At 45.4% G+C, this 26280-nt stretch overlaps 1 protein-coding gene across 1 annotated transcript; it reads right to left on the bottom strand.

The window, feature by feature from the left end:
• Positions 1 to 487: 487 nt before the first annotated feature.
• PPP1R36 (protein phosphatase 1 regulatory subunit 36) lies at positions 488 to 26280 on the bottom strand (the record flags this gene model as incomplete). The annotated part of the gene is made up of 12 exons (XM_084270699.1): positions 488 to 728; positions 1735 to 1902; positions 1990 to 2186; positions 3476 to 3515; positions 7891 to 8031; positions 11836 to 11934; positions 12798 to 12864; positions 12996 to 13117; positions 13812 to 13877; positions 15075 to 15139; positions 25294 to 25358; positions 26097 to 26280. The coding sequence occupies 12 exons, from the start codon at positions 26278 to 26280 to the stop codon at positions 488 to 490; spliced, it is 1455 nt and encodes a 484-aa protein (XP_084126825.1).

The following is a 26280-nucleotide window of genomic DNA, read 5'->3' as shown; positions in this document are numbered from 1 at the left end:
ACTTATTTCACAATGGGTCATAATTTAGGCTAGCAATACCTGAGAACACAATGAGAGATGATGGAAATAAAAAAAGAACTGAACACAGTATATTAAATATTCCAGAGTAACTCCCCTTAAAAGCAAAGTTTCAGGAACTTTTTAGACTGTATTGTCATGTCTCCTGGTTGCTTTGCTAACCCTTTAGAAAAGGAGGGTTGATGTTAAAATCAAGCATCATGTTCTTCTCCAGATGTCAAAGCAGTTCCCAAATTAAGTCAGTGGAATAAACTGCTCAGAAATGGTGCAACGAAGGCATTAAAATCAAGGAAAAATAGTGACAGAACCAGGAATTATAGTCCAGGTCTCCAGTCACCCTGTCCAGGCCCTTGCGTGCTAAACTACCCCACCTCTGACAAATGAGTTAGGCCACTTAAGTTGCAATTTCAAAGTGATTTAATTAGCAGTGTGAAACTATGCCACTCCACGTGAGAAGACACCACATCTGTTAGTTCCTCTGATTACAGCCACCTTCCACCACTGCTCTTGAGACTATGGTGTTCTGGTTGCTAAGTCTGCTTTGAGGGCTTCTCAGAGGTGACAAACTGAGGTGATTAGTCTGTTTGGAGACACCACTCCCCATTCTTCCTTGTTCTTGTTGTTCTTCTTCCTCCTCATCCTCCATTGTCCCATCAAGCATGCCCATAAGATATTTTAACTCACTACAATGAGCTCCAATGATGCCCACCCTGTTAGAAAACATCATGTTAATCTGCTTGACACAAAGAAGCAAAGGAAAAGAGGAGAAAGTGGGACAGCTTTGTAAGTTTTCCTGGGTAAATGAGCAAGGAGCCTCAGGATGCACCCAGCCTCCAAAGCATGCACAATTACATGTGCATCTGCAGCAAACTTCACACTCTCAAGAAATACCAGAATTGCTGGTTGTGTGTTGTAGATAGGCCCAAAGATTTTGCATGCAGGGTGCTGCAGCATTCATGAGATTGCCAGAGCTCTGGAAGATGGAAACAAATTAAGGCAATTCTCAAATTCAAGCTTCCAAGCTGAAAAAAAAAAAGTGGGAAAGCCTTACAGGGAGCCTTAGATACACTTCAACAGAGCAAAACTGATTTACAGTGGTCCTATTTACTTGAATTATTACATGAAAAAGTAGTGTAGTAATAATTCTGTTAACCATGGCCAGATGGAAAATGGAATTTCTCTCACATGGCATAGCCAAACTTGGAAAGATTTGGTATTATTGCTAATCAGAAAAAAGGGGTTTATTTCTATTACCTTGTAAATTCTATTTTAAAAGAACAATGTAGTTAGAAAATTACTTTGTCAGAACAAAGGACATCAGTAGTGTCTGCTCAGAACATTAAAAACTAACAGTCAAGAGGAAATAAGACACTGGAATGAATTGTGAGAGAGAAGAAAAAACCCATTTTCGTTTTGAAAGGGTTTCATTCATTTCTGTGCAAATCCATATTAAAGTATATTTTCTTTCCCTAGAACAATGCTGAGTTTTAACAAAGCACCACAATGGGCAGTAAATGCTTTTCCATCAGCTAACCAAGAGAGTTGAAATCTGCAGGTTTCAAGTTCACTCATGCCTGTCTTGCCTGCATTCCTGTGCCTCTCTAACTCCCATGAAGCCCAAATCCTCAGGCCAGTGGCCCCTCAGTGAGGAAAATCTAGCTGTCTGACATCCTTCCTCCTAGCACTACCTGTTTATGCAGAGAAATAGCCTCTTACTTGGTGGTGAACAATTCTGAGAAGTCTGGCAGGTTGTCAGGCATGCGAGGTGGAGTGTTCAGGGAGGGATGTTGAGCACCATCCTTTGGGAAGGGCAGCAGCGTGCTGAGCAGTGGTGAGTGCTGGTGAACCCTGCTGTATATGGAAGGATGCTTGGCACGGACTTTTCTTGAAAGGAAACAAATGCAGAGGTTACCTCAGTGTGTTCAGACAGAATAGGTTCCCTAAGGACTCACCGGTGTGTCAAATGTGTACCTCAGGTGTGGCAAGCCAATAGTACTTGCATCAGAGGTCTGGTCTCCTGCTTTCTGCCAGTCAGTGTTGCTCCTGTCTCTCAGGGTGGGATTGAACATGTTGGAGCAAAGCAGCCTGCCCATTTCTTCCCGAATCTCTTGGAGGTGCTTCTGTCTGAACGTAACCCAGGCCACACGGCTGCAGAAGTTGTAGAAGCCCTAAGTTGAAATCACAGATCCCCTTTTCACTGGGAAGAGGCTGAGAGTCCCATCACACCCCATGGCATGACTCCACTAAAATGCCAGCAGCCATTTGGCATCAAAATGTACCATGCACCAGTGAAGATTTGAAAGGACTCTTTTGGAAAGGTTTGCAGACAGAAGAGGCTACAAACAGGGTTAGGTCAGACAGATTTCATCTTGCTCAACTCTGATCCATTTGCCTCAGTCTTACTGCTAGAAACTAAGGACTTAACCTGAGATCATCACCCAGTTTCCCTCAATAATGAATGGAAAGAGACTGATGGGATGAGTCATTCCTGGGGGGTTCCTATCACATGCATCTATCCCAAGAAGCAACAGTTCACCCTCTGGCTGAGCTTCACTCTTCTGCATTGCCCATCAAGGTAGCCGAAGGGCATGGTCTGACTGGACAGCTATTGTTTGGGCAGCTGCAGGTAGGCAGGTTGATCCCCACCCTGAATGACAGCATTATGGTCACAGAAAATATTACTAACTGATATGACCTCATTGCATCTCACCTCCACATCTCTGCATGCTGATTAATAAAAATAATAAAATAAAATAGAGCCTTTCAGTCCTGTTTAACACTTGTGATTCCTGGTGTAATCTGAATTAACCCCCAATAAATCCAATATCTGCTGAGCCTGTCCTTGAAAAGATGGCATTGCTGGGACCAGCTGTGTGTCCTCAGAATGGAAACCACAGTTCCCCTCTTTCAAGGAAAGGCTTCCCAATTTATGAATTAGAAAGTATAATTTGGGCCCAGTTGTTTGGTATTAATTTTCTGAAGCTCTACTACATAGTGAGTCTCCTAAACAGCTGATGGAGCTCTGCGTTGCAGGCCAGAAGAGCTTGTTGGCATCTAGAAATGTCACCAAGGGCAATGGAAATGAAAGAAGGCAATGAAATGTCTTTCCAACAGAGATGAAATTGTGAGGCAAATAATGAGAAGAAACCTACAGACTAAACTTCCCAGTGGTACTTCAGGCTGTGGTGGGAACTGCCTGGGGTCTGAGAGCCACAGAGGGACTGAAACTTGCTGGCTGAGGGCTCCAAAGGGAGAAGGCTTGGGCTGAAGGGCAAAGAGAAGGTATTTTACAGGGACATCTAGGCCCTAGAGGTAAAATTTTATTCTACATACTCTGCCCTGTGAGTAAGCTACTGGGGCAACCAAAAAAGCAAAGAACATTTGGCTGTGCAAGGGAGGGACGTGCTGTGGGCTGACACTCAGTCACACTCTCCATTTATCTTTGTGTCATTCTTACCTCAAAGAATCTCCGATCTTTCTGCAACGATGTTTTTCTCCTAAGGCAGTGAACAAGAGCACAAAATTAATAGCAGCACTCGTCTTTTCAGCTCTCTGAACAGAGCATTGAATATGACTCATGGAGCTAGCCCAAGCTGGCATCTCACCAGGGCAATAAAGTTGTTGCTGGTAGATCCTCATTACTAGCATGTGGAGACCCACTGCCCAAGAGAAAGGCAGGGCTTCTGCATTGCCTCAGAAGGAGAAAATGCAAAATATTGTATGGCTCGGGTAATTAAATGAGACAGAGAACAAAGCTAGATGTGATGAGCAGGCAAGGCTCCCCTGCTATGCTATCTAGACTAAAGTCTCTGCATGGGCCTCTCAAAAGTGGTCAGCGCTGATCTAACCCAGTTCCCACTGAAGTCAATAAAAGAACTCTTCCTGACATCACTGGAAGAGCAACAAGCACTTACTGAGGGCACAAAGCCAGGCCAATGCTGAGACAATAAACTTGAATACCAGGAAAGAGATGTCTGATGTGTCTCCAAGATGAAATGTAGAACATGCCCAAGAATGACAGAAGGCCTTTGTTAAAGAAGCAGCAATTTGCCCAGTGGAAGCCTGAGAGATGCTCTCAACACCCACTTGAGCCCAGGGATTCTCACACAAAGCCAACTGACTGTCCATCATGGGAATGGCCATTGAAGTGGAGGGTGATGCACACATCCCAGCAGCCACTCAGTTCTCCTGGAGATAGCACAACTCACTCTCATGGAAATGAAAGCATATCTTCCCTGCTACCCTACAGATCCCCACAGGTCTGCCTTGATCCTGCCACAGGCATAGGAAAGCCTGTCTCTACATCAACTCACCAACTCCTGACATGTTCTTTATCTTCCTGATAACATCAAATGTTCCACACATCTGCCATCCACCAGCTGCCATCCACCAGCTGCCAGAACCATCAATGCAGAGCAGACCATGAAGGGAATACCTTTCAGCTATATTTATTGTCTTCTGACTTCTATTTATTGGTATTTTTTGATCAAGATGATCACATATTTTCCTATCCTGCTCCCAAAAGACACAATCTTGCTGACACTTCATGTATTGTGCAAGAGAAAATAAGCTTGACTCTGCAAGCATGGCATGGACATTTGCCAAAGCAGAACTCCCAGAACAACTTTGATGCTTTTGAATCCTTATGAATTCTGGTAAAGTACAGTATTCTGTCTTCAGAATACCAGAGCAGAGAAGCCTAAAGTGACCCCAGCTTCTTAAACCTAAATTTGAAACTCAGCTTCACCTTTTAACATCATACAGCTCATGCAGTGTCTCAGAAATAGTTTCTAGTCCCAGTGTGAAGGGCAAATAACACTAATAGAGTCAAATAAGGCCAGGGGTCTCCACCCTTCTCTCTCCTAGTGCTTTCTTCCCTCAGGTGAGGTATTAAGCTAGGAGACCTGCTTGAAGTAAACTTTCCTAAAACAAGTGTTGGACTAGGAGGCACCTCCCATGTTGCTAATTACCTAGGAAAATACAGAAAGGATCTGGAAAACATCAAACTTGCAACAGGATTCAGGATGGGACTTGTAAGAGATGTGAATGGGTGAGCAAAGAGCATCATGCTGTCTAGAAATCCAGGAATATTGATTTCTCATAGATGTCAGGGAGACAGGATGAGTTCATGCATAGAGGAACAGGACAGCACAGCCAAGTGCTGTGAGAAGTTTAGAGAAGGCTGGGGGGGGACCTCATTGCAGCCTTCCAGTACCTGAAGGGAGCATACAAACAGGAGGGGAATTAACTCTTTAAAAGGGTAGATAATGGCAGGACAAGGGGGAATGGATTAAAGCTAAAGGAAGGAAGGTTTAAATTAGGTATTAGGGGGGAAGTTTTTTACAGAGAGAGTGGTGAGGGGCTGGAACAGGCTGCCCAGAGAGGTGGTGGATGCCCCATCCCTGGGGGTGTTCAAGGCCAGGTTGGATGGGGCCCTGGGCAGCCTTGTGTAGCTCCAGGCCTGGAGGTTGGTGACCCTGCCTGTGGCAGGGGGGTTGGAGCTCTGTGATCCTTGGGGCCCCTTCCAACCCAGCCCAGTCTACGATTCTATGATTCTAAGGGCAGGCAGTGCAGTAAGTGTCTGGGGTTTGAATACAAGGTGATGTTGGCTTCAGGCATCCACAAGAGCTGCTGCTCTGCACAGGGGCGCAGGGGGAAGGAATGCTTCCTGCGTCACTTAGCAGCTCGCCCCACCACAGCTGTGGCTGGCACGGCCCAGGGATGGAGCGGGCTGCCGGCAGCAGTCGGGGCTGGCTGGGCTCTGTTTGCGCCACGGCTGCACGCGGCGCTGGGAACACTCTGTGTTTTTCCCATTATGACAAATGCCCATAAGGAAACTGGCACCGCCGGAAGGTTGCGCAACGCCCACCAACTTAAAAGGAGAAAGCCAGACACACCCATTCCTGCCCTGGCGTTGGAGGCACAGAAGGGCTAATGCTAACGCACACAAATAACAGGTCTGGAGGAACTCTCTCAAATTCCAGCCTGGGAGAGTATCAAGAGTGGATTTTAGTGCTCCATTTCAGAAAACATGTAAATTGTTAAGATGGAGATGTTCTTCACCTTAGCCTCCCTTTTTTAGCTTTCAGAGGAAACATTTACATGGAGAATCCATAATTCCCTATGAACACATAGACACTGGGCAGACCTGGAAGGGAAAGCAGTTGACCAGCACAGTACAGGATTTCATTAAAATCTTGCTATGGTGAATTGCAGTGGAAAGCAAAAGCTTCAACACCATCATAAACCTCTAGTTGGTTTATGAGAAAATACAGTAAAACTGGGCGTAGTACCTTACCAATAGTTCCTCAGAGTTTTAATTTAAACATTTTTCAAGTTAAAAGCATTCATCAAAAGTAACCCTCCCCACAGTTTCTGTTTTGACAAAGGACCTTTCCTGTCCAAAAACATGTGCTCAAAAATTTCCTAACCATCTTTTATAATTAAGAGTGCTAATCAGTTCTGTCCCTTAGCTCTTAGTTTTGGCAGTTCATATAATGGTCTGGGAGGCTCCAGATAACATTTAAGGCTACATTGAGTCAGCCTGGAAAAGATTATATTTATATAATTGCAGAATGGTATGGGAAGTGCCATGTATTGTAACACACTCAGCGTGAGCCTAATTCTGAAGTCAGCGGTAGTCAGCTACCGCCACCCTGCTATGAGTAAGTTGGTGAGGTCTCTCTTCATACAGCACCTGACATCATGAAGGTGTTAAGACACAGCTCTTTTCTAGCCTTTGTGTTTTCCCAGCCTGGGCACCAACATCCCAACCCAGTGCCAGCCTCTTTTCCCTGCTGCAATGGAAACATCAGAGAACACAGTTTCATACTTCAGCTCTCTGCTCTCATGCCCATGCCAGTGGTTTTTTTGCCACTAGATCTCTTGCTCTTCTCAGTCCTGCCCACTTCTATCTACCAGGCAACATGAGTGAGTGAAGAGGCAGCAGAGCTCACTAGCTATGACAGGCTGTTTCATCCCACTGCATCTGGTCCTTGTATTCAAGTTAGCTTCTGCAAGAAATTCCTCCAACTGAGCCTCCTAAGTGAAGGCATTAAGGCCACCCAACAGAAGTAATGAAACACTGCCATGACCCTCTCTGTCCAACCAGGGAGAAGGTTGCCTTTGCTCAGCAGGAATCTGGCAGCAGAGATGTGGCAGAGAAGGCTGCACTCAGGAGTGCCCAGGGAAATGTTGATGTGCCAGGATGCAGAAAACACATCCTTAATTACCAGGGTCCAACACCTTGTGGGATAGGGCACAATAAAACAAAAGCTCGCTTGGGACAGCAGTTTCATCTTCCCTTTGGCTGCTACATCATTTCACACACTTCTTGTCTCCCCTTGCTTGCTGCAACATGGTCTGCTTCACTTGCTAGACTCATCTTATGCTATCTCAGACTTGGCATAAGAGGAGATATATGCAGTGACCAGTGGCAACCAGCCCATACATAAACATTTGCTTTCCAGATGAAGTAGAAGTGGCAGGGGTAACTTCCAGGGCTGGCACTGATTTTTGCCCATCTGACTTTCATGGTGAACCCATTAAGGTTTCCTGCTCTGTATATCTAGTAAGGCTTCTGCATATTAGCTCTAGAGCTTTCCAGTCTGGTACCCAGAGCTCTGCTGCAACTCACTGTGGCCAAACCAGTTGGCAGCACCTCATCAGAAACACGTTTGGAGTTAGCTATGAGATGACATAGAGCTGCAGGGAGATTGGGACACATCTCATGGTGCCTTTGTCTTCTGTGATTCCTTGGCCCACAAGACATTTCCTACCCTTGGCACTTACTGGTGTCACTCAACAGAGGCCTTGGCCCTGAGCTGCCGTGGCCCCTGACACAGAGAGAGTCCCCAGAAAGGACTGGCTTACTTTCCTCCAGGCACATGGTGCTGCTGTGACATTCCTCCTTCCAGGATGAGGTTACTGTACACCTTGGCAAGGCGAGTCCTGGCCACCACTAACTTCCCCAACACTTCGTCCATTTCTTTCTCCTCTGTAAAGATCAAAGTCCTGTTTCAAAGAAAAAAGGAAACCAAAAAGCTTTTTAAGGAAGGTGCTCTGGGCAGAAGGGATGCAAGAAAGAGTGGCTGTTCCCGAGAAGTGAGCCTGGTTTTCAGGCACATGAACCACCATCAGGGACCCCTCTGTGGCAAGGCTGGGCTCAGGTGCTTCCAGGGCAGCTTGGCAATGCCGGTGGGGCCACGAGGCCTCGGGCTGGGGCCCAGACAGTCTCTCTTGCCCCACACAATTTATAAGCTGCATGCCCACAGCCCGTCAGGTTGCTGTCTTTGATCCTGCATAGTTTATGAAGCCTTCCTGCAGCCTACATAAAAGCCCTGGAGCTGCATTTAGGTATCTCCAGGCGCAGACTCAGTCACTGCATGACCCGGAGCAGTGGGTCTGCCTTGGAGACAGCACTTACTCCTCTTCAAAAAAGCACATGAAGCACTTTTGGGACTGCCTCTAAACAGGAACGGCTGACACCACAAGCCTGTATTTTAAACCAATCCAGATCAAACACTAAGGAAATGCCAAACCAAAGAGCTTTCTATTTCCTCTGCTTCCCCTGTAATCCACCCGACTGTCTCCCAGTGCCTGGGAGCACTGCTGGCCTAAATGTCACCAGCCTCCTTTCACACTCAGGAGAGCTGGGGTTTTTTCATCTGTCCTATCCCTGATGGCCTCCAGCTCTAAAGCTTTCTACACAACCCACCTTTAATAAATTAGGACAATTACTCTGGGTTTCTCAAGGATAATTGCTAATAAAATTCAGCAGATTTTCCTCAAAAGACATGAAAGGGTTGGAAGCAGAAACAGTCAGAAACTAAAGGGGAAAGAAAATACAGGACAGAAATAATAGCCCTTGTTCCATTCATGTCTCATCCACCGCTGCTGAGTTTTTGTTCTTAGAGTCACATATTTCGGAGGTGAATATTCCCCAGCTGTCTTTGGTGGGGGAATGCCTCATGCCTGCTGCTTTGGAAAACTGGTGTGTTAATTCTGAAGTTAGTTACAAGATCTTCTACAACCAAGAAGAAACCAGGAAGGCCTTATGCTTGTATTTACAAAGAACCAGCACATCATCAACAAGAGATAAAGTACTAAGAAGCCAAAGATGCCCATATTCATCCTTCCTCTGATTGCACCCCTTCCAATACTTTCTTTTCTGAAGAAAGTTGAATGCACAGAAGCAATGACTTCTGAAGCCAGGATGATCTTAGATGTTATCTTGAGGCACTGCAGACACCAATACTGAGGAGCTGTGCAGACCATCAGGCCTGTGGACAAAGTAGTCCAAACAGATGAGTTAGACATCTCTCCCGGGCAGCCCAAATAGTAGGAACCCCAAAATACATCAACTAGGAGCAGGAATAACCAGGATTGTTTTCTATGTTATTAGGTTAGCACACAAGGTCTACAAGAAGAGCAGCTTGAGCACTGCACAGCCGTTGGATGTGTCTGTCATATAAGAACATCAGGCTGATAAAGGACTAGGCGGGTCACCAAGCCCTGTCTCCAAGTAATCTGTCTGTCAGTTTAACTGGGAGCAAATTATAGGTGTCACTAACAAGAAACATGAAATGGCACTGGCATGTCTTGCCTCCAGTCTGTCTCTACTTGTGGCACACAGCCAGTACTGTATAAGAAAGAAAAAAATGCCTCTGAAACTAAATTATATCTTGGAGGAAGGTGGAGGTAGTTCTCTTCCTGAGCAGGCCACTAGCAACAGCCCTGAGCGTGGGATTTATGTGGGGTAGATATGGGAAAACAAATCTTCCTTCACATCCTCTCAAATACATCAGCATATCACAAACCCAAGGCTTCTTATCACAAGTGTAATTTTATGTCATTATGATCCTATTATGTAGTTATAAAATCCCTTTCACAAGCTCACCGAGCTCCACCTTCAAAAAAAAGTCATTTTCCCACCTGCCCCCAATACTTCCTAGTGAAAGACCATTCCAGAACTTTACTCCACAGGAGGGAAAAAACAGTCCTTTCTACATATGATTTGAAATACAGCACATACCAAGTTCAAAATTAGACCAGGTGGGTAACGGAGGAAATAGCAGATCTTGAACATGGAAAAAGATACAGTATCAGAAAGCTTTTCATACCACAATTAATAACTCCCTGCTCCTCCAAGTCAGCTGTGGTGCTAAACAATTAAGGATGAATTTTAACATAAAATAGGACCTAAAATTGCTTTTTGTCATTTTAATTTCCTTCCTTCTATTTCTACTTCAGTAGATCAATACCCTGAATTCCTGCTTCTGCATAGTGAGTGTCTCTTCTCTAAGCTTCCCTGATGGTGCACGGCATGCAGGTAATCCTGACAAGCAAGCCACTTCCCTTCAGGGGAGGTAATGAATCTAAATAAAACAGTATTGTAGAAGTGGAGAGTCAGTATATGTTCCCACCAAAAGCCAGGAGTTGCTTTGGGAGTGCGGCACTGAAAACCCTCTCCTGGTGGGGTTTATCCAGGGCTAACTAGAGCCCACTCGATCCAGGAAATGTAACTCTATATTGCAACAGGTCCAACCCCCCCTTTGTTTCAGTCTATTTCTGTATTTGCTACACTAATAGATGATTTGAGTGACATTGAGATGTCATGACCCATGGAGTGTCCTCCTTGTCCTTTACCAGCGAGAGCAAAGGGATCGTTTTGTAAACTGCAGCCCAGAGCTTCTCAACTGAACCTATGACCTCTGTGTATGAAACGACACTGATGGTTTTCTTTATTTATGATTTATTCCTTGGACAATGAGAGAAGCACCTGACAAACTATGGATGTGGAACAAATCAATTCCTTAAGGCCAGCAATCCTCCAACAGTCTTTTCTTCAATCCGGGTAAATCAGTCCCTCTTTATATCAAGGCTTCAGGAATTGTGAAGCAAGTAATTAATCATTATGTGTTTTAAGAAAATGCTTGATTGAGTCTCAGAAAGTATTACAGACTCCATAAAACCATTGAAGTTTCTTACAGTCATGGCTTGTAACTCTGCAGTGCTTTCTCCCAAGGCATACAACCCTCTGACACAGCAGCTCCTAAACTACTCCCCTGGCATCCCCACTTCCACTCTGCAAGGCAGCAAGTGTGCTCACACACCCTTACTTGGGAACTGCTTTCCTAGCAGATATTCCTCATGTTGTAACATGTTTCTAGCACCTAAGACTCATCTGAACCTGCTTTGCAAAGTATTTAGAAATTAAGTCTTAAAGAGATGTGACCCACAGCACAAATTAACACCCAGCAGACTCAGTTGCGACTATTTGCTGCTCTGTATTGCAAGCAGAAATGACTGGATGCTAATGCTATTACTGGGAAATGGCATTAAGGGATGGTAATTCAATCCAGGGCACTCACCCAGATTTAACGTTGATGGTAGCAGTAATGAGTTATTCAAATTGCAGCATTACCTTCAGGAGCCAAATTATTTGGTGACCCCATTGCAGCAGGACTGGATCCAGCCACCATCTTTAAAGGGAGAGGCCAGGGATTGCCATGCCATGTGAACAGCAGTGCATGCCGCTCAGGGCAAGGCTGGGGAAAAGCAGGGTTCAAACTCCCCTGAAAATCTCTCTCACTACATAGTCAGAGGAGCATGTGTCCTAGAGAGCACAGAGGATGAGGGGATGGGGACAACACTGAGACCAAGGACGTTTTGTCCTTAGTATTCTGTATATAAACCAGGCCAATACAGCAAGCAGTCCTTGCTCATATGCAGAGTCTGATACAAAAGACTGCCCTGTGGTTCCAGGTTTACTGGGGCAAACTCTGGGTACTTACAGCCCTAAAGTCTTGTACTTACGAAACCAAGGATCTGCGTTTCTTTTCCAGAGCAATTTTTTCCAGGTAAAAAGATAGGTAGAAGAGCAGGGCCATGAGGAACTCATCCAGTTTCTTATTCCTAAATGAGAGGTGGAAAAGTCAGTGTGAAGTCTGCAGATCTGCAGATCCAGACACCACCAGAACATTAGGAAGAACAACAAAGTCTCTAGTCAAGGGCCTGAATTATACCAAATATTAACTATCTGGCTGAGACCTATTCGTAGCAAGCATTCCACCCCACACTGAGACTGTGGAGGCTGCTAGAGAATTGCTAACAGAGTCCAGTAAACATACTGAAGGGTGGATTGAATTGGGTATTACCAGACATACTTCCAAGATGCATGTTTTCTGCACTGAACATCTTGGAATTCACATTCAAAGGAAAAGGGGGATAACTTAGACACCTCTCCTCTTGTGAAAGGACAGCATGACTAAGGTCTACAGATACATTCCTAAATCAAAGGCAATGCAACCACTGTACAGCCCTGGTGCTCTCAGGGATACGCCTCTGAGATATAAGGCTCTGCCTGCTGCCTCCTTGTTTTCAGCCTCTGCTGAAATGCGGAGATGCGACAGCAGCAACTAACAAGCCCTGTAGCTCTGACAGGAACAGCAGCCCAGAGTCCCAGTTGCATTAGCACTCCTGGTGCAGTGTTGTGGATGCACTGCCTAAGATGGAATTGGATTTTGGGTAAGGTAGATAACAACCTCCAGGTGTTTAGGCCCAAGTTCTTGCCTTCCTTTAGGTACTAGAGTGGAAGGCTTTCAAACAAGTGATGGGATTATTTCTCTGCAGATGTTGAGGACAACATGCATTTGGTGTTACTTCCCACCGAACGCCACAGATGAGAGATTCTACATCTCTGATATTTCACATTCTACTACGCCCTAGTTCTTCCAATACCACACACACATTCTTGAAACAAACTCTAAATGACATACCTCATAACCTCTGAAAATGATAGCATGTGATGTGAGACACTTTCTCCCTTCAAAAGTAAAGCAGCATCTGAAAATGTACAGAGGAGAAAACCAATATTTCCTCAAAAGAAAACCCCAAAACTGTTAGTGTTAGTAGAAATAGCTTTCTAATTTGTATGGGTGATGCCTGGCTGATACGAAATACCAGCAGTTACTCACATTTGACATCATCCAGTGTCACATATTCATGTTGCATCCACTTGGGCAGCCTATGTAGTTTTCCCTCTTTGTCACCTGGCCTTCTTTCAGAGCGTATTGCACTGCTGTCATCTTGGAAGATCCTAGGGGTTGACCAATATATATACCATTTAAGGACACTGTGTTAATTCCAGTCTGAGAATATTATCTACCAGGTTTGTACTCTTCATGGCACTCGGTTTCAAAGGGACAGGCAGTGAAATGTGTTTGGCAGGTATCCCGAACCAGCTTTCAACTATTATAACCACAAAACAGGCTGGGAACCTTGAGAGAAATAGGACATTTCACCTCTAAAGATGTGTCTGAAGTTGCTCGTTTAGTTGCTAGTATAATAAATTGTGACTATATTATTTAGATCAAAGAGGTTTTAAGTAATGGATGTAAGTCAGCTATACCGTGTTGTGAATTTATAAAATTAATAATAATAATAGTAATAATAATTTAATCTTTGAAGTGCCTTGCACAGATGAATTAATTACCTCACAATACTCTTCAGGGTAGTGAGAATTACTACCTCATTCTGAGCGATCTGGAAACAGCAACAAAGATGCTGAATGACTTTACCAAAGTCATACCAGGCAAGTGCCTGAGCTAGCATTCGACAGCAGGCATGTCTGGCTCTGTTTTTATGTTCAGACCACTCATCCACCCTGCTGAAATGACAGCTGCCTTCCTGTTCCATGTTTTGTTCAGACATGATCTTCAGACAATGGATGAAAATATTCCCACCCAAGTGATCTTATTTATTTTTGAGCTCGCCTAATCGAATCACAATACCTCATTAAAGTCTTGACACGCAGTTCCTGACCTTCCTCAAGGTTTACCTCAGCTGCAGGATGGGAGCTGAAATACAGAGCATGAACATGCAGTAGTAGTAGGAGATGAAATTACCAGCAGCAGTGCAAAGAGGTCAAGATCCCATGACACAAAGGCATATCTATTTTGACCTCTAACTGACACTAAGAAAACATCTGGGTAAGTGGTGAGGTCAATGTGAGACATCGCTTTCAAGAACACAGGACCCAAGTGTAAAGGGGCTTCCCTGGGTGCTCCTGCTTTATCTCCACACACTGTGCCATGTAAACCCTTCAGTCAGAGTCTCCAGTGGCTTTAGGAAGATTTTAAATGTCAAATGCTCCATTCCAGAGCTTTTCTCTGGTATCGCTGCGGGCAGAGACAGGCAGAGGTCACCAGGGAGCTCACACCTCTCCCTGGAGAGCTGCCAGGCAGAGTCAGCAGCGTTCCCAAGCCCAGTGGAGAAGTTGGCCAGAGCTGCTGAGACACAGACCATGAAAGGCACCTGCAGTAGCCGTGTGGCTAGGGGAGAGGTGAGCAGGCAGCTCCACCAAGACAAGGCTTGGAAAATGCCCCGCAGGACAGGGAGGCAGCAGCGGGCAGCATGTGCCTGACCCACCACTGCCACGTTCCACCCACACCCCACTTGAGAAGAGAGCAGGAAGGATATAGTTTGGGCATTGGAGGTTTTTTTTCCCCCAGTAGTTTAAATGATAGAGTCCTAATCCACCTCTGCCACAGAAATTCACAGTTACATGCATGTTGTCCCCCACAGACCTGTGGTTTCCCCAAAGCCTTCCAGTCCTCCAGTGTTCTCCATTGCACAGGGTCATACATAACACAGGCAACAAGGGACATCAATCTGTGGACCTCCACCTGTAGACCCCTGGGGTGGCATCTGGCCCCAGAATATACCACTGGTGCTCCAATAAGTGGCTTTCTGACATGTGGTGGGGCTCACCCCACACTTTTAGCTGTCCCTCTGCAGTAGGTTCAGCTTGAAAGGAGTATGGAGTAAGTGCATATTCCTGATTCTCTCCATTAATATCATGGGATAAATGCTGCAGAGCAGCAGCAAAGGAGCTCCAGTCTCAAAAGAAAAAAAGAAAAAAAAAAAAAAAGCAAGACTTTGTCCTGCAGTTCATGTTTGGGACAACCAGCATTAGGCTGTGATTTCAGCTTAGTTGGAACTGTTGTATCAAGGCCTAAACCTGCATAATTTGAAACTAAACATCAATCTTTTACCTGGCAAATTCAAGTGTGTTGGTATCATCTTTCCAGTACCACACGCCTCGAGTCAATTTTATCTTCTGCAAGAAAACAGCATACAGAGTACATGCCATAAGTCCATGGTCAAGTCTCAGCCCAGCTCAGGAAGATACTTATAACACAAACACTGTGCAGATGGGCCACTTCCTATTGTTATGTTTGCTTTTCACTCAGAGAAGTTCTCCCAGATTAAATGTGGACAGTATAAGAAAGAAAAAAAAAGGGTATCTATCCTTTTTTAGGTCTTCCAGGTTCTGAATAAATAACTGAAAGTTTGCTGAGGAGCATCAGTTCTTTGATTGCTGGTGAATCAATAAAGACTGAGGAATCAAATGGAGCCATGCATTAAACAATACATTGCTTTTTATTTGTTTGGTTGGGCTTTTCTTTTAAATAATATTTATGCAGAGATTAAGTGTCAGGAGACTGTGTAAAGAGACCACATAGAGACTAAGTATCAGGAGAAAGGAAAACTTTGCTTAAAAATGGAATATGTTATGGACATTCCTGATATTCTGAGAACTTTAAACACCACATAAACCCTTCAGGGGACACTGGACAAACTAGAAAACAACTAGCAACAGCATTTTACAGTGTCCATGCATTAAAAAAAAAAATCCATTAAAAAAAATCCCCTGAAAATAAATAAGATTTATTAGTCCCTTCTTAATTAACAAGAGACAGTCACAAACCCTTAACTATAATTTTCAGGTCACCTTTAAAGCAAAATGACTCTGTTGCTGAAATCCATCTGCCTACCAATTCAAACTGAGTGAAACATTAAGGCTTTCAGTGGCTTTTTGCCAGGTACCAGCCACAAGACTATCACAAATTCTTGGTCAATCTTATTTGGTAGTAGAGCACTGGGTATGGAGGGAAAGAATAATTTCATGTCAGCAGCCCATGCGATGGTTAGACCACAGAGATGAATATTAGGAAACCATGGCTCTAATCCTTGAAAAGAAAGTGGTTATTTTGACTTGTCTGTTCTAGTCTTCAGACTCAACTTTCTAATAGTGGTTTACAACTCTCAGAAGAAAAGGGCCATGCAAATGCTCTACCTTTCTGTTACACATCAGGGATTATGAACCATGAAAGAAAAGTAGAGAAGAGTGTAGTACGTCAGAGCAAGGCCTACCAACACATCACAGGAAGGAGAAAATACCACCCCTCTGTCTTCAAAATACATCTCAGCTGCTTCTCACTAACGTGAATGGCTGAATGACTGGGGCACTGGGTCAGGTTCCTGCTCTGCCCATCCCATGGGGCTTCCCATGGCCCTCAGGACCTGCTGCAGAGGCAAACATGAGCAGTGTCGTGGTTTTACTCTGGCTGAGAGCCGAGATCCACACAGCTGCCTGCTCTTTAAAGGAAAAGAGGAGGGGGAGAAGGGGAGGTGGGAGGTGTGAGGCAAGGGAAGAGAAAAGGAAGGGGGAAATAACAACCCCAAAACCAAGAAACCAAAAGCCCATGGGCTGGGATAAGGATAGTTTACTAAAATAGCAGAAAGATAAAATACAACAATACTAACAGGACTTTAGAGCAAAAAATATATGACACTGGTGATACACAATGCAGTTTCTCACTGAACCCACAACTCAGGCTGTGCCACCCAGAGCCGTCCCGGAACCCAACCATCCCCCAAGAACCCCGCGTCCTGGAGCCACCCCTCCTCCTCCCATCAGCCCCCTTTATACTGAGCACGATGTAATTGGCATGGGATACTCTCTTTGGCCAGTTTGGGTCACCTGTCTTGGTTTCGTCCCCTCCTTTCTCATTAATAGAGAAATATGAAGAGCTGAGAAAGTCCTTGACTGCTTGACCACAACTAAAACCATCAGGGTGTTATCAGCACTGCTTTCATTTTAACACCCAAACACAGCATTCCATCCGCTGCTACAGAAGAAGTTAACTCCATCCTGACCAAAACCAGGACAGCAGTAACAAGATGGAGCTGGGAAAGGTGGGAAGACTCACAGATAGCATGGTGCTCGCCTGGGATGCTGCCCACCAGGTAATGCAACCACTGTTTACGGCAGTATCTCGGTGACAGCCTGCTGTCCCCTAGGAACCGCAGGACCTGGCACACAAGTCGCCCTCCAGCCTGATCTGCAGACTGGGACTATGTGCTCAGCTCCTTCCCAGCTCTTCTAAACAGCTTCCCTGCAGAACATTTTAGACCCAACAGAGGAATCAAGTGCTCTCCATGCAATAACATCCCTGCAAACACTCTTGTGGGCTTGCTGCGTTCTTTGGTGGCCAGGATCTACAGAGTTTTTCCTGATCACCAGCCCAGAGCGGGCAGCAGTGAAGGCAGCTGCACCAGTCCCTCTGTTCCGGGCAGTGATGTCTGTACAGCACTCAATGTTAAACATACTTCAGCTTTGGACTTCACAAGATTTAAAAGTACACCTACCAGGTCACAAGTCTCAGTGACAGTGACACAACCTATATCTCTATGTGAGCAGTCGGCTCGAGACCTGCGAGTTGCCCCAGGAAGTAATTCCCATATGTTAAGGCATGTCACTTAAGGGCATGATTTTGAGGGAGAGATTTTGACCTTGGAAATATTGCAAAGCTTTGTTTTTGCAAGCAGAAAATGTCTCATACTAGTCATTCACAGGGGATCAGCGCCGTGTGTAACTCCACTGCTTAGGCTGCACCCAAAATCAGTACAAGTTCTATGGAAAGCACCTTTTCCCAATAGAAATCAAGTCTCCATAAAGGGTGAGGTTTCACATTACAGCTAAGCCAATCTAATAGCTAGTTGTTGATGGAAGAAGCATTCTTGCTCCCATCAAAGTTTTCACATCACTTATCTTTGTGTCGATTCTTTATCTTTTCTGCCCCTACTGCAAGGCGGCTCCCTGAACTGTCAAAAACAATAGTCCAGCAAAAATAAATGAGCAGCTTTCTGCTGAGTTAGTGTTTTACATCAGTTCATGGTGGAGTCAGAGCAGTGCCAACAGAGATCCAGATAAATGGGGCAGGATCACACCTCTCAATAGATGAGGTCAGTTATAAGGTGAAAACCAGCCACAATGTAGGAAAATTTTGCTCATACAGCTGCACTAGGTCAGAGTGTTTCAAAGAGGTGAAAATACCTGATGTAAGACTTTTAGCAAGTCGGTTCAGTAAGACAGAAGGAATATTTCCTGGGCTCTCAGCTCTTAAAGGTGGCATCATTCCTTTTTGCAATAGTTTCTGACTAGGAAACACAGCCTTGAAAGCAGCACTGAGATGTTCATGAACACGTGGAAGAACACACAGAGAGTACAAGGTGGGGAGAAGAAAATTCCTATCACAAACCTGTCCCTAACTTCCCCCCATTTCCACAGCCTTCTAAACACTGCATCTTTTCTCCTGTCGGAACTCAGCAAAGGTTTATTCATGCAAACACAATCCACCCATGGACAGCTAAGCAAGAATCTCACATCACCCTGAAAATTCAGCCCTGGCTCTGTTCTCTCTGAAGAGATTCAGCCATCTCTTCTCTTTTTTTGTTTGACAATCGTGTTGTGTATGTTGTGTTTGCAGTTGCTATTGCAGGTTGCCAAGTGCATATCCATGACTTGGCAGCCGAGTTACATATTTAAGAGGATGAGAGAAGCAGGTTTGAGAACGACCTCAGATCTCATCCATGGCAGCCAGGCAGCACTATTAGAAATAGGCTGCCTGTCAGGGGAAAGTGGGAGGTATGGAACTGATGGCTCATCAACTCACTTTTATAGACCAGGCGTGTCATCAACCTCAGGAGACCCTCAACCCGTCCTGGCTCTGGAAGAAGTTGTACCAAAAGAAATGGCAAAATAAAGGACATGTTGCAGACAGTCAGGGCTACCTGTGTTAGTTCCCAGTGCAGGAGGCAGGGGAGACAAGTGTTTGGCTGCACTAGAGTGGGGAAAAACTTAGCACAAAAAGCCCAGATGGAAGATGGGGCAAAACTGAGAGATACCTACAGGGAGAACAACTACAAGAGTAAAGACTGAGAGCTAAAGACAGGGCTGTCTAGGCTGGCAGGGCAGGCCTGGGAATCAGTGAGCAGACAGGTGACTCGGGGAATGTGAAGACAAAGACAGGAGGGATTTGTGGACAGTGGGACTGAATTGTCTCTGGCCAAGCACAGAGGCCAGGACAGACAGTGTTAGGGAGAACCCTGAGGCTGGGCTACTAGAGCAGGGATGCTCAGATGCAATGCTGTACAATCCTTAATCAAGTGCTTGCTAGAGATCAGTTCAGGTATTTCACGAGCTAAGGGTGCAGAGGTGAGCACCAAACATCCCATCCATGCTGACGGCCAAAATGGACATCAGTCTGAGAAAAAAAATATATTAAAAGCTTGGCATTGTGTAGCAAAGGAAATTAGTGTCTGTTGTATCCCTGCTTCTGCTGTTGCAAGAGTTGGAAGCTATAAAATGAGCGAGCCAGAAGATCACAAGAAGTGAAATTAATGTGTAATGGTTGAAGCAGTTGAAGGCTACGTGGGAAACTGATTTCCACATGGGCTTCAGTCACAGGATGCCAGGCAAATCACTCCAACCCTCATTCAACCCTAATGACCACTATTTGCATGCTCTTTGCTTTCAGAGCAAATGGCCTGGCTTCATGCAAGTCTGAAATGCAGGACTCGATATCCACAGCTGTGGATTAAATTAAACATTTAATGTTTTGAAGCAGTCAAGATGCGATGGTGATGAGCTCCACAGACCAAATCCTAAGGGATACTCTTCTCCAGAGCTGGGGCTGGACAGCACGCAGTAAATAAGGTGTACCTTGAACTGGGAAGTATTGCTTTCCCAGAGTATGCACTGCCCACTGTGTGCACTGACCAAGGCAGGTGTCCTACAGAAGGAAAAAAATAAATAATAAAAAACCCTGTACTGTGTAACTAAAACCTGAGCTATGATGCATAAGCACAAAGAAAGAAGAAATATGTTTGCTCTGATGGTTATAATTCTGAGCAAGCGAGTTTGCAGCCTTAATAGGCTTCTTTTAATGTTGCTTCTTGTGGTGTTTGTGTGCCCATGTGCGTCCCAGCAGCTGAGAACACTCAACAGTATGCATATGTACCCATTCTTTAGGTATATCTAATGTTTAATTCGGATATCACACCCAGAAAATAAACACATGCATAAACTCAACAAAAATATCACTGACTCACTATCCAGCCATCCACCTCTTTTCTGTCTCTTGTTTCTTCTTGCTGTGTCAAGTCTCCGTCTTCCATACCCACCGTATTAATTTCCTCCTCTCTTCCCAGGGGCAGCTAAATGTCCGACCTGGTTTCTCTAGGAATATTAGACTCTGTGTGCACACTCCTGTTTGCATTAGACACACGAGTACAGAATTCAGTTTCACAGTAGCTAATACTTAGTCTATGACTACGTCATTTACCTGCCAAGTACTTCTGGCTGCTCATTAAAAACAGGATCTTGGTATATGTATGGAATAAGTAATGTCCTGAGGCGTAATACTATGAGCACTGGTGTGGTTTTTCACTTCAAATTTGTGCAAAACTGAAGCTCCTAATTCTTTGTTTCAGCAGCTTGTACTGTTTTCTCACATCGGCGCCGATGTATTTCAGTCCCATTCCTCAGATCACCCAGAGCAAATGGTAGTTAGACAGCTGCACTGTAACATCTGGAGAGATACCGTGTCCACCTCACATCCTCACCTTCCTGGGACACCAGCACCAGCCTTGCCCCAGATTCAGAGCCCTGTGTCCTGGCTACCTGCCACGTTCAGTGGCGACTACATCCACAGAGGTGAACCTGCTCAAGGTGTTTGTAGGCAAAGGAAGAATTAGGTACCAAGTCCAAAGCGAAGGTCTAAGGGAACTGGGGAGGCAGTGATTGCCTAGCACTGCACACAGCAACCCAGGCTGCATTTGGAGAGCCAGAAAAACCAGCTGCACATTCTTCTGCTGAAATCCTCATGCAATTACTCCCTCTGCGTGGTTTTATCTGATGAGATTATTGAACATTAGCAGTTGTCAGCTATTTTCATGCAGCGAGGCATTTGCCTTGTGCTCCTAACAATCAACCTTTTGTTATTAACATGCCTCTAACAGAAAGGAAGACGTATTTAAATGTACCTCAATAGGTATTTTCAAAATTTGGAGTTTGATTCTGTATTCTGAGGCGCTCAGAAATCTGTGGAGCTTAATGAAAATGTCATAGCTTAGTTTCTAGTTCTTCTGTAGGCTATAATAACCATCTCCCTGCTATAGAACTAGGGGGGAAGAAGTTAAAATTTAATGTAGATGTACTATAGGCAAGATCTTCTCTATTCAATTCTGTGAGCTTTGAAGGTAATTATTGCAGAGAATTTTATTTTTAGTTCTCCGTTTATTACAGAGACTTTTTAGCTTATTAGGATTTTTGGATTAGTTATCTTCCTCCTGTAGCACTGGGGATAGGACTAAGGACCTGAACCAGGCTGTGCTAGTACATCTACAAACATGTTGTGAATGAAGTCTGCAGGCAAATGAGGAGTCTGCCAAAGGAGAAATAAACGCGGGTTTGAAAGAAATATGTTTACGTTTTTAGATACAGCCTGGCAAAAAGAAATGCTGCTTTCAGCTCTGGCATGTGATTGCTAGACTGTCAGTTCAACCGTGCCAACAGCTCTTAGAGGGGATTGATAGTTAGAAAAGATTTCATGATGCTTGTCAGGGAACAGCAATGCAAGCAGGACCCCTACTCCCATGGGGTTTTCAGAAGTCTTGCTGAAATACATAGCATTAGCATTTCTGGAAGCATTTTTGCCTCCTTAACACTATTCCAAATAGATTTTTAACTGCAACCATTTGGAGCAGTGACATTTTTAACTGCTCCAAAAGAGAGGGTACAGGTGCTACTAACTGCTACCTAAGGACGAGCAAGAAGGATCTCACACTTCTTGGTCCAGGAAGCAACAGCGATCTGTCAATCTGTGTACAGGCCAACACTCAAATACCAGCTCCTGAATGGTGGGAGAGAGAAACTTTGGCAATGGAAAAGGAACAATTTCCTATCCTGCTCTTGATTTTCCTTAAAAGAAAAACTACCAAAAATATGTTGGCTCTTAGAGGGAAATTTATCCCCTCTCTAAAATCCCTGGCTGGGTGCTGCTATTGGGATCACAGAATCACATCACAAACTGGGTTGGGACTAGAAGCCCATCTAGTCCCAACTCCCTGCCATGGGCAGGAACACCTTCCACTAGCCCAGATTGCCCAAAGCCCCATCCAACCTGGCCTAATGACAAGAGGAACCAGCTTGTCTCAGTCTCCACCCTACTGATGCAGGAGAGAGTAAAGGCAAATGGGTCATGCAAGGGTGGATCAGGGGGTTTTAATACTGCTGTTTCATCTGTGGAAGTGAAATATGTTGTTGCATCTGGAAATGCTGGCCTGCCCAACTATATAATCACCACGCTGCTGCAAGCAAAATCTGCTCTAAAGGCAGGTCTATGCTATAGGCTTCTGCCTGCATAAGTATGAGAGTGGCGGAAAGATGTATGATACCTGACCCACATAGGCGTGCTAAAGAGGTTTTACTAGCATAACTTGTTTCGCTGTGGGGTAGGGAGGGGTGATAACTTTCCTGTGATGAACAACTACAGACATAATTTTGCTGCAGTAAGGGCATCCACGTGCTTTGCTGGTTTAATATCACAGGATTCCCAAGTGCCAAGGCACAGAGTTCCTGACGTCGGCAGAGAGTAGACCACTGTGTGCTTTCTAAAGGGACTCGGTGAGGGAAATTCATGGCTGGCACAGGCCAAAGGAAGAGAAACACACAACACCTTTTAAAATAGGCAGAGCCTGAAATGCTATTACATTGCAAGGCACTGACAAGACCAAAAGGAGAAACTTTAAAGTTAAGCACGCATGCTGGGTATAACTGCATGCTTTTTAATGGGATGCCTTGCATTTAACACAAGTGCCAAGGCTGGAAATGCAAATTCCATGGAGATTTCTGCCTTTTCTTCCTGTTCCCCATATGAATCTGTGGGGGTGGCTCGCAACAGGGAAGACAAAATTTATGGTGCAGTTCTGAGATGCCACATCTCCTCCAGAGTTGTCTCCCCTTGGCTGCACCCCACAGTGCCCCAAACCTTCAAGGAGAACCTTTCAAATAAATGACAGGCGACTCCCAAGAGAAAGGCTGCCCAGCCTGCAGGGCTCTATGCAGTGTCTCAGGAGAGATAAAAGGCAGGCTGCTGGGCTCATTCCTGTCTTTAAGATAGTATCACAAGGGATGAGCAGGACTGCAGCCTGTCTCCTAAGCCCTCTGTGCAGAACTTCAAACAGACGCTCCGGAGGCGGCAGGGCATGGGGCTGACTCACCCGGCCGGCTGGGTGGACGCAGCCTGTCCAAGCATGTCTCAGCTTTCCAGCTCCTGAGTGGGTTGCCCTCAGACAGCTCTCTTGTCCTCAGCTCCCTCCAAGGGCTCTCACATGGCACGTTATTTTTGTAATGCTTTCGGCTTTGTCTTTTTTAGGCTATTCTCTCTTCCCTGCAAAGCGACAAGTGAGGAATCGCAGGGCGACCTGCATGGCACATAGGAGTGATTGCTTTGGATTGCTACACACCTGGCTGCACTGTGAGTGAGGTGCTGAGGTGCTTAAAGGGTTTAATTTGGGTGATTAAATTCTCCAGTATTAGGGCTACGGGTGTTCCTCTATAAAAGAATACCATCCATATAACCGTCATCAGCATATAGAAAGAGCCATCAAAAGTTAACGCTGTAGTTGCACAAGTGCTACAAAGTTATAACCACTTTATATCCTTCCTATGGGCTTGGTCCTCCACACAGCCCAGCACAGAATAAGCCAAGTTCAGAAAATCAGGCCCCTGACTTTGACAGAAGGAGGTGGCCTTCCCTGTGAGTCAGGGCAGCACAAAGGTTGGGAGACGCTGAGTGTCAAAGCAATGAAACTGCAGATTTTAGGCAAGATTATGTTCCTGTCTTTGCCAAGTTCATTTGAAACGTGTTACTGCTCCTCAGAACTACATGTACACACCAAATACACCTACTGGCAAACAAGGAGCAGCATTTTGCCCTCTGACATTTACTGAAAACACGCAGACCCACCGGAGTCAACGGGAAGTCATCACGAACTTCAACAGGATCTGAGTTTACTCTGTATTAAGTACAATACACATAAAATCAACTCAAAGTTATTCTTTGTTTTATAAACTAAGCAAATGAATGCAAGGAATCTAGCTCCAAGCCCTTCAAGTTTTCTGCCTCTTGCACTTTGGAAGTTGCTCACGTATTTGAAAGGCTACTTTGTGCCTCAAGACTTCAAAGCTTTTTCCAATCATTTAAGTCAGCAGAAGTTTCTCATCCTTTACATACACCCCCCACACCCACCCACCCTCCCAAGTCTAGGTGTGTCCATACTAAAAAATATTCCTTTCCTAGGAGAAAACCCAACAACTGCTCCAGCCTTAACCTGCTCATGTCCTCAGCTTCTGGGGTAATTTAACCATCTGGATGGGTACTTCACTGCTGGGGTCTGTTACTCCCTACCTGCCCCACTGCTGAAAGGGGCAGAGAGCAGCAGTGGCTGAGGGGAGGGAAAGGACAGAGGACAGGTCAGGCGTGTGACAAACTATCTACAAACTATCTGCTGTGAGCGTCTGGCTACATGAGCTCTGCAATACACTTAAATAGACGTTTGGGGAAAACAACAAAAAATTGTGTTTAATAACTGGGAAGCGACGCTGAGGAATGCACACCAAAGGCTGAAAAGTAAAGGAAACTATGTGGCAAGGGCAATTACCAGTCAGTTAATAGAAACAAAGTTAATCTGCATTTACAATGAACGTGGGTGCGAGCTAATCCTTATTGCCATCTCATAGCAGTGGGATTTTGGCTGGGAAGACCGTACCTGACAAAGTATCGCAGTTTGCAGCAACAGCTTTTCACTCACAGATAATCTACTGCTATTCTCAAACATAATTACCTATTCCTTCCTAGAGAGGGGGGGAAAAATAGTCACAGTATCTTGTAATTCACGGGGTCCTGTATACATTACAGCCAGGAAATCAAGAGGCTGATTGCCAGGAAAATGCAGTGCACACAGACACCAGAAACTCCCAGCCTGATTCCAGCCTTTCCAGGCTTCACTGAAGCACTCAGCAGGTGCTGAAGCTGCTGTACCTGACTTCTCAGGTCTCCCCGTGGTGATACTGCCATTTACCTGCGAACTGGTTGATAAACTCGAGCTGGTTTCCGATCCTTTGTGACAGCAGCCGATCAAAAGAGCTTTTTACAAGCCTCGCGTTGCCCCGTGGTGGCTGTAGCCCCTGTCTGTGGCCAGTGAAGAGAAACCCACAGTCAGTGTGCTGGAACCAGCTGAGGGGAAAAAAAAGGTTTTAATAGTTTTGGGGGGTTTTAATATACATCAAGCTTCGGAAATCGGAGTCCTAAAAGCTCTTTGAGCTGGCAGGACCGTGCCTGCCTCACTTCCCAGCACACCAACACTCCCACTTTACTAACGAGCGACCAAACAAAAAACACGGCCGATGATTCCCTTCAACTGCCCACTGCTCCGCAGTTTTTTCCCTTAAAAGACAAGCCAGTCCAAAACGTCTGTGTCACCACGCTCCTCCATTAGCGCTAATTAATTCGCAGCTCCTCGGACTCTAAACGCGAGAGGCTTTTTTTTTTCCCTTTCTGAAACAAACTAAAAGCTCCAGAGACAGCTGGTAGTAAAGCCAAACGCGTTTAACCACTAGAAATTTTGCCTGTTCTACCGAGTTCAACGCCCTGGCTCCTTACTCAGCCCTCCCGGCTCTCGGTGGCCCCTTGGCAGCTGTATTTCTGATCCTCCTAAAAGAAAAACACCCGCGGAAAGCTCAGCGACCCCGCACACCAGAATAACTCGGCCCTGCGTACAGCCGGCCACGAACCCGGCTCTGTGTTATCAAGCCCAGCCGCCTGCCAGGCAGCACTATTTTTGTTGTGCTCAGTTCCCCGCTGTTTCAGTTCAGACACCCCCACGGTGCCCCCGCTGCCGGAGGGACTGGGCTGGGCGCCGCTGCCCCAGCCCCGAGTCCCGGACGAAGAGCAGCTCCCGCTGGAAAACAACAACACGCACTCCCCCCCCTCCTTTCCCCCCGCTCGGGAAACGCCGTGACGGTGCCGGGGGTCCCGTTCGCACCGGGTTCGGGGTGTGCGACCCCAT

The sequence above is a fragment of the Gallinula chloropus genome, assembly GCF_964237585.1.
Source record: "Gallinula chloropus genome assembly, chromosome: 14".
Classification (NCBI taxonomy): domain Eukaryota; kingdom Metazoa; phylum Chordata; class Aves; order Gruiformes; family Rallidae; genus Gallinula; species Gallinula chloropus.
The sequence above is the reverse complement of the archived record's forward strand: the minus strand, read 5'-3'. Positions and strand labels throughout refer to the sequence as shown.